Raw genomic sequence first — 9220 nt, forward strand, 5'->3', positions numbered from 1 at the left:
GCCCGACCTCCCCCGCCGTGCTTTACGGCTGCCGTTTCTTTGGGAGGTTGAAAGCTAGAGTCTCAGCTGGTCTGTCCAGTAGGAGCTTTTACCTCATCTTGGCTGCCTTAGTCCGTCGGCAATGACTGCCCTGTGCCTGCTAGAGTTTGGTACCAAGGAAAGAGGCCTTGTGCTTAGTTTTCCTGTCTTGGGGCTTTGGGCCGGTCCTATTAATCTTGCTGCTGGAGACTGTGTCAGTTGGGGCGCCGGAAAGGCTGACCACACTGGCTCTCTTGCCTGGCTGTGCCAGCTGGGGGCCCCCAGGCAGGCCCAAGCAGCCTGCCTTTCCTGTATCCCGTTGCCCTCAGCTCTAGGGTAACAGAGCCAGGGCATGAGACAAAAGACCAAGCTGCTCCCATGTGTAATCCCAAAGAACCAGAAATTCACATTCCTATAGCCTTAACTACGTGGTGTGAAGGAAGGCAGCTTACACAAGAGCAGGGGGCTGTTTTGTCCTCCCTCATTCCTGCCTTGTTCCGGAAGTCCATCAGAAACAGGTGGTCCTGAAAACCCCCACCTGTCTCAGCTGCAGCCTTAGAGGTCCCTGCAGCCTCCCACTCTACTCTCTACACCCTCTTTGGCCCCTGGTACCTGTGACCTCGCTACCTGCCGGAGGCCCAGCTTTTCTCCAAGACCCTGAAAACTCTGAGCCCTAGGGGTCCAGGCCTGGCCCCTGACTCCCCTGGACCACTCACTTACCTTCTCACCCAACTAGTTGTTTTTGGTTTTGTTTTTTGAGAGATTTTTGCTATAGGGCTCATGTGCTAGCTGGAGAGAGAGAGAGAGAAAGCAGACGGCCACACCCCAATCCCTTCTCCATTCTCCTTGTGATCTGGGGCACATGCACACGCACCCAGTTTTAAGCTGCTGGTCTGTAACTTGAACCATGGTCGGCTAAGTGGGAGACCAGCAATGTAACCATGACGCCATCTGCTGGTCCTTCCCCCAACCAGCTTTTCCAGCTGTACCTGGAGCCTGGCTCCTTGGTGTTTTCTAAGGAGAACCTCCCGCCCTGGCAGCCCTGCTCCCCAAGCCAACCTTCCCCTACCTGCCCTGCAGAGGGCCAGTGTGCAAACCAGCCTGGGAGCCTGGCTAGGAAGGTAGCTGCTGTTCTGGTAGAGGAAGGGTACCCCAGCTTCCCAAGGCCAGAGGAGAGACTGGCAATGAAGGTGAGGGTGACTACAGAGAGGCCCCACCCAGATCCTACACCCAGCACGTCAGCAGACAGCGCAGCACAGTCATTTTCCGAGTACTTAATCTGCCAGGCACCACTGGGAGCAGGGATCACAGGAAGAATGGGACAGTCTTTGCCCTCAAAGAACTCAGTCTATTGGGAAAGGTGTGGCTTCTTTCCTCTGGAGGGAACCGAAAACGAGACTCCGTCCCTCCCTGAAGAGTGGGATGGGGCTGAGGCAACCCGTTGTTTGGGACAGGCTGACCCACCTGGAAGCTGAGCAGTTGGGAGCAGTTCCAGATAACCTGGACTCCGCCCTGGTAGGTGCATCTGCAACCCACGGCCGATGCCCTCATCCCTGGCACCATGACCTGCCCCATCTCCAAACTCAGCTACCCAGGTTGCCTCAGTTAGCAAACAACCCCCAGAGGGCAGCAGAGTGAGTCAGAGCCCTGGGTCCCTCGCCAAACCTTGGTTCCCACACCCAGGAATTCAGGGTCCAAGATGCTGGTCTGGGAGCTTCAGGAAAGACAGCAAGGAGACGCTGGGACCTGGTTGGTGTCTGGCCTTTCTAACTAGAAGCTGAGCTTCCGGAGAACTTTCTAGTCCATTTTGGGAACTCAAAGTGAGACCAAGGGCAGGGCTGCTCATCAGCCAACACCCCCAGCCTGAAACCTCACTCCCCCTTCCTGTGCCCTGTCCTGCTCTTCCTCCTTGAAGCTCTTCCGGTTTACCTGGATTCTGACAAGGCTTCTTCCCCCAACCCCCTTGCCTCCTCTGGGGGGCCTGGGGCGGCCCTGGCTGCACTCCCAGGATGAGTCTGACAGGCAGAGCTGGGACGGGTCCCAGAGAAATGTGCTGCATGTCAGAGCCTGTGCCAGATGGGGGCCTGCTCCACTCCTGCAGGTACCTCCCAGCATGGGGTTCCCCAGCAGCTCCTCCCAGATACAAAAGGGGGGTGCATGCTTGCAGTCCCATTGGGCAGGTCCTGGTGGGGTGGATGCCTCTGTCTCTGACATTGCCCTTTTAAGAACCCCCCCAAGGGGCGGGGGAGCAGCAGGCAGGTTCTTGCTGCAAAAACCAGCACTGTGCAGCTCCCAGGCCAACCTGACCTGCGGGGGAAGGAAAGCTGAATACCTCTTCTCAACCTCTAAGTCCCCGGACCTTTGGATAGAGGTACGGGTCCCAGCGACCTCTGAGAAAGCCCTTTTTTCTGGAGGGAAGGGCCTCTCCAGCTGCCCTGATTGGTAGGTTCACAACCCTGCATTTCGGAATACTTCCCCCACCCCTCCATAGGGTGGTCTGGGAAATTCTTTTTTCTGAGGTGTAAATTACTAACAAGATGCTGTGATCCTTCCAGGAGACGTTTTTTTAAACCCCAAAGGAACCAAGAATTAAGCTCTTTAGTGTTCATCCTTCTTCCATCTTGTCTCAGTCCCCCACCCCCAAAAAAAAAAAAAAAAACCCTGCCCTTAAACTAGTCCTTGCCTACTTGGGCCCTGGATCTCCCCTTCATTCTGTGTCCCTCGTCCTTGCTTCGCTAGCTCTCCCCGAAACCTCCTCTCTCCCGCCCCTCCCTTCCCCACCCCTTCCCAGCAGTACCAACCTGCTTACATATTCCCCATCTTGGAACAGCGGCTGCAGTCCAGCCTCCCCTGTCAAATTACAACCCATCTGGCTCCTTTCCCTCTGAGATTAATGAGCAGCGGGCACTTGCAGTCTCGGCCCCCTCTCCACATTCAAGCCCTCCTATTCCCCACCCCCCTCAGAGAGGAGGTGGAATGTTCCAGACCTAGGGAACCGCGTGAGAGCAGGAGGGAGCAGGAGGAAGTGGGATGGCTGGAGTGCAGTGAGGGCCATAGAGTTGAGACTGGAGAAGCAGGCAGGGTAAGGAGGGGCACCTGGTCCTAAGTGCGGACTCTGTCCCCCTTCCATTCTCAGCATACTCCTCTACCTTCCCACGCTGGGGTCCCGAATCCACCCTCTCTCCTCTGAGTATCTCCACCAGGATCTCAAACCCAAATGTCCAAAATCTTGTCTGATCCTCTACCCTTCACCCTCCTTTCAATATCCTCACAGCACCCAAATACACATGGGGATCGCCCTGAACTACCTCCTCTAAAGCCCCAGTGGCCAGTCTGAGCTAGGGCCCATTGATTCTTCATCACTCCAATCTGCCCCTTGACAGCCGGTTCCTCAGCCCTACGTAGGCACTCCTGGGGTGTCACGACCTTGCTGGTCAGCCAGACCCCAGGCCCTCCTCCAGGTGCAGCCTCCGCACTGTGCCAGAGCAGGTTGGTCATCTGATCTTGCCCGTAGGCTCAGATGTGCCGGTGGATTTACACAGTCCAAACTTAGCCAGATCAGAGTGGCCCCAGCTCAGGTAGACAGGCTCTCTGCCCTCCTCACATCCACATGGGCTCTGAGCTCCAGCCCCCATGATTCTGCATGGCTCCCCGCCCTGCCCATGCTCTGCACCCCTCCATATTTGCAAGAGCTGTTCCTGCAGCCCTGATGCCTTTTCCTGCTGTCTGTGGAATTCCTCCTTGAAGGTGGCTCAAATGCCATCTTCTTTGAGAAGCTTTCCCTGCCTCTACTCCCACACAAAAATATTGACGAGTATAGCTCTGTGGCAGCATTTGTCTCTGCATTCAACTGGCTGCTCCCCGAGGCCGGAACTGGAGTCTTATTCACCTGTGTTCATCTCACACCCAGCCACGGAGGTCCAGAGGGCGGGAGAACGGCTAGGGGCTGGGCTGGACCCGGGCTCCCTCCTGCTCTGACAACCTTAACTAGTAAGATATACCAATGTTACTTTGGGATTTGCTTCTTAAGGCTCAACTCCAGGCTCGATCTCTTTCCTTCTATGCTCAGGAGCCAAAAATGATCTCAGTTGGATCTTAGACGGACTCTACATCACTCTGGAATGCAGGGCCTATTAAGACACCCTTGGCAAACAGCACTAGCATTGTGGATTGAACCTATCACTGGGATTAGGCATCAATGCCATCTTTTAACAAGTCCCAAAGAAAGTCTAGCAGGCCTGGGACATCAGGCCTAGTCCCCCAGGCATTGGGGATACAGGTTTGTGCTTATAGTGAATGAGTTCAGAGCTGCCCATGAGCAGCCAAGAGACTCAACTGTCCTACTGCTGGTGGCTCCAGACAAGAAGAGACAACTGGTCACCCTGTCTGCCATCCATCCCTGTAGTCATTCATGTGACCGGTATTCACCGAGTACCTACTCTGTGTCAGGCCCCATGCTAGGTACTGGGTATTCAAGACACATGTTCTCCCTGGTCCTAGAACTACTGTCAGTGATAAGACAGATGGTAACCAAGTCAATTAACGAGTCATCCTTGAGGTAATTACCAGTGGCCATACGTGCCAGGAAGGAGGGGGCATTTAAGACTGCTGTGTTCAACAGCTGGAATGAGGCCAGGTGCCAGAACAGGGCAAAGAGGGAGGGGTGAGAGACAGCGAGTTCTGTGGGTCAGAGAGGGAAGGTGGTGTTACTCCCGCTGCAGAACAGGAGCCCAGGGCAGGGCTTGTAGAAGGAATTTTCACATGCTTGGATTCATGACTTTGCACTATTACCGTGGGAAGGACACCACAGAGGGTCTCTTCATTAGCTAAATCCAGAAAATGGCACTTCCACAAGAAAACTGGCCTGAACTCTTCAGTCAGCATCACCCAAAAAAAAGAAAGAAAATGAAAGTGACACGCAACCACAGGTGATGTGTAAGCTGACTGGGAGGCAGTCGCTAGGATCTTCCAGAGCCATTAGAAATTTAGACTACCTGGGACCAGCAGTTAGCGTAATGGCTATGTCTCTGGACTCCCATGTAGTTGACCGCGGTTCGCGTCCCAGGCCCAGTGTCTTAAAACTCACGCCAGGTACGTGTGCGTGCGTGCCCAAGATCCCAAGAGGAGAATCAAGGAGAAGGGATTGCGGTGTGGCCATCCCCCCGGGGAATTGATTTCTCACTTTCTGTCTCTCCGTCTCTCTCTGTCTTTCTGGCAAGTGCACGCGCCCTATAGCAAAAACCTCTCCAAAAAAAAGAAAAAAAAAAAAAAAGAAAAAGAAATTTAGACTGCCTCAATCTTAGTTAGTGGGTATCTGGAATCCCCCTCGTGTTCCTGGCCCTGGCAGTGTTCCTGCGGGTGGATGCACGCGAGAGAGGAGAGGACCCTAACTCTCGACTCTCAGGACTGATGGGCCTAGGGTTGAGGCACTATTGTGTCAATCCTTCATTTTCATGTAATTCTCCAAAACTTGTGAGAGATAAAGCCGATAACGCCCAGTGTCGGTAATTAGTGAATGTAGGGGACAGGGTATACAGGTACTCATTATACCAGTCTTTTCATTTTTCTCGGTCATTGAAATGTTACAAAATAAAAAATTTTAGGAGGGATTTTTTTTTAAAACCCTAAACATACTTTTTAATTTTTTTTTGGGGGGGGGGGGGGCGCAGGTGGTATAGTTGTTAAGGTGCTGGATTCCACGTGATGGATCGTGGTTCGAGTCCTGGACCAAGTAGTTTAAAAATCATGTCAGGTGTGTGTACCTGCGTGCCCAAAACACCCAAAAGAAGAATGGAGAAGGGATTTCAGTGTGGCCATCTCCCCTGAAGGGGGGGGGGTGATTTCTTGCTTTCCTGCCCATCATTTCTGTTCCTCTCTGGCAAGTGCATGTATTCTATGGCAAAAACAAAGTACTCTGGGACTAGCTCGGTGGCACAGCCATAACACACTACGTGGGTTACACTGGATCCCTTGGAAGTCCATTTGGAATATCAGCATCTGGGTACCCCGTGGACATGTAAACACCAGGCACACATGGACGCCCATGACCCGGCTGGTGGGAGGCTGGTGTGAGGGCTGGGAGATCATGGCCGGAAACCCTGCTGGGAGCGCTTGTCTCTCTTCTCTCATGAGAGAAATACATGTGCACATACCTGCGTGACGTCACTCTGACTGAGTGGAAACGGGGTTGGAGGGGAAGAAATCACACACACAAGCCACAAAAGCCTGACTGAGTAACCACCTTCGCGTCAGACCTGGAGTGCGGGGGCTGAAAAACGACAAGGCCCACCACAAGGAGTCTCCCCTCTAGCTGTGAAGAAAGTGGGGAGCAGCAGGTTGGGCAGGCACTGCAAGAGCAGGCGGGAAGCTCAGGTTTCTGGCCCCCACCCCTGCCCCATCTGCTGGCTCCTGTTCCCTCACTCTGTGCGCCCGCCTGCAGCCCAGCCCCAAGGGCTGGCTTCTCTCCCTCCCGCCGCTGTGCCCTATATGAAGCAGCGCGGAGCTCAGACGCGGGGTCAGGCACCAGGGCCAATTCCACCACTCCCTCCTGCCAGAAAAACTGCCCTACCTACCCACCAAAAGTCACCGCGACCTTGGCAATGAGTAGCCTCTCTCCCCACCCGTCCTTCCTGGCTTGCCATTGGTTCCAGAATCAGCCCACAAGGATCTGCCCCCAGGCAGAGGTCACCTAGTTTTTCCAATATGGCTCTTTCCAATGTGGTCTCTCTGCTCCTCTTGGGTGCTAGGCCACATCAGACCCACCCCAATCTAGTTCCAGTCCACGTGACACATTTTCCTTCATTTCTTTCATGCTTAACAGCATGAACACTGGAGCCAGAATATTTGAGTTCAAATCTCAGTTCTGCCATTTTTGAGCTGTGCAACCGTAGGTTGCTTAACTATAGGTTAACTTGACTTCGATTTTGGTGCTGAATGCCTTTTGCCAGAATGCTGTTCCTGATTCTTCAAAGTGCTACCCAAGTCCCATCTCCTCCAGGAGGCCCTCTGGGAATTCCTCCACCCTCACTGCACTCGGAATCCTTTGGGCCTTTTCTGTCTCCGTTGTGCCTGGAGTATTTCACCAATGCTACCCTGTTCATCGAGAGTCACGGCCATCCTTACTCCTAGGCCTGGGGGACACTCAGGTAGCAGCTGATGGGAAGACCCGTCTTTCCCTCCCTGGGGCCTCTTCTGAGAAGGTGAGGCGTGGACCAGCAGAGCTCACACACTCTCCAGCAGAGCTCACACGCTCTTTCACAGACTCCAGGACCTTGCTGCATCTTGATAGCACTAAGGTCTCACGGTTTCTTACAAAGATGAGAGCTAGGGACCAGCCGTTGGCATAATGGCTATGTCGCTGGACTCCCACGTAGTTGACTGAGGTTTGAGTCCCAGACCCGGTGGCTTAAACTCACACTGGGCATGTGCGTGCATACTCAAGATCCAGAGAGGAGAGTGGAGGAGAAGGGATTGTGGCGTGGCCACCCCCCCAGGGGTGATTTCTCGCTTTCTGTCTCTCTGTCTCTTTCTGTCTCTGGCGAGCGTACCTGCCCTGTAACAAAAACCTCTCCAAAAAAAAAGAAAATAAAAGAAAAACAAAGATGAGAGCTAAAGGGTCCTTACAGCCGGGAAGCTCCATGAAGCAGGCAGTCCTTCCTCTAGGGGTCAAGGAGGGCACCACAGGAGTGACCCCTTTTTTGAGACTCCTAGTGACTCATTTAAGGCTTGGGAAGGTTCCCTGGCTGTTTGGGGGAGGAGAAAGTATCTGATGAGGTGACAGGAGACAGCTCAGTCTCCAGGCCCTGGAGGTGGGGCCAGGGTGGACTATTTGCCAAACATGCTTGGAGAAGAAGGGAAGGTCCCTGCCTCTCCCACTCTGCCTGCCCTTGAGCAGAAAGGCCACCACCTGGAGGGCCTCCTGTGCCTTCCCTGGCAATCCCTACCCCAGCTCTAGGCTCCAGAATCACGGTCCCCGTGGTCCAGAGCCAACACTACTCTTCTCTCCCACCCAGAAAGCTTATTCTGGCCACAGAGGGAGTCATGAATGGAGAGCTGCAGTTTCTCTACGCATCATTGGCTTGGGCTTCCATCAGAAATAAGAGTCTCATTACCCAACCCTAATTCAAAGGCTAATTAACAGATGGTATAATTTCCAAGTATTCTCCGCACCACATGGCTATTAGGTGAAGAGCAAAAGGCCCACGCAGCCCCGATCCTTCCAAACAATGGAGTCAAAGGAAGTCTGGAGAGGCAAAGCCTCCTGTGAGCTCCCTAAGCTCCTCGTCTGTGAAGCTGCCTTGGCCTTGCTGGGAGTGTTCCTGTGTGCGTTGGGCGGTGGGGGGAGGTCCATCTTTGGTAAAAGGGGAGGATGTTCCTCTGAGTCACAGGTCCTCTTCCCACTTCTCCCATCCCACCCACCCCCACAGTCTAACCCTAATACTCTTTGTCAGTCTTTTCCTGTTCCCCTGGGGGAAAGACGAAAGCTGATTTCTCATCCTTGGCAGCACTGCATGGTCCCGTAGAAGCCCTGAGGACCCGGTGGGTCCACTGCCGTGACCCACTGAGAGTGGCAGTGCTGTGGCCAGAGGGCAGTGTTGGAAGGGAGTGCCTAACCCAGTGCTTTTCTTTATTTTTTGGCTTTTTTTTTTTTTAAGGTTTTTGCCATAGGCTATGTGCACTCACCAGAGAGAGATGGTGAGAGAGAAAGTGAGAAATCTCTCCCCAGGGGATGGCCACATAGCAATCCCTTCTCCATTCTCCTCCTGGGATCTAGGACACACACACACACCCACACACACCCACACACACACACCCGGTGTGATCTTCAATCTGTCCGGTCCAGGACTCAAACTGCAGTTGGCCATGTGGGAATCTAGCACCTTAACCACCGTGCCACCTGCTAGTCCTGGCCCAGTGCTTCTCAAACTGGGGTCAGAAGTCCACTGAGCAGCACAGGGACTGCTCGGATATGGAGTAGCCAGGATGGGCAAGGCTGTGACCCACACTTCAACCCCGCAGGACTACTCATCCTTCATAGGTTTTACATTGTTGTTGTTGTTGTTAAAGAATGCACAATTTATTGCTTCTACTTCAGATTTAAATTTTTTAAGGATTATTTTAACTTTATTTATTTATATTTATTCATTTATTTCTTTATTTTAATTTGACCAGAGAGGGACAGAGAGAGAGAGAGAGAGAGAGA

At 53.3% G+C, this 9220-nt stretch overlaps 1 protein-coding gene across 1 annotated transcript in view; it reads left to right on the forward strand.

The window, feature by feature from the left end:
• The first annotated feature begins 959 nt into the window (after positions 1-959).
• The window catches only part of CELSR2 (cadherin EGF LAG seven-pass G-type receptor 2), a 38307-nt gene continuing 30046 nt past the window's right edge, over positions 960-9220 (forward strand). Inside the window, 1 exon segment of the mRNA XM_006149555.1 lies at positions 960-1208. Within this exon segment, the coding sequence (XP_006149617.1) occupies positions 960-1208 (249 nt within the window).

Source organism: Tupaia chinensis, unplaced genomic scaffold (assembly GCF_000334495.1).
Source record: "Tupaia chinensis unplaced genomic scaffold, TupChi_1.0 Scaffold000270_1, whole genome shotgun sequence".
Lineage (NCBI taxonomy): Eukaryota > Metazoa > Chordata > Mammalia > Scandentia > Tupaiidae > Tupaia > Tupaia belangeri.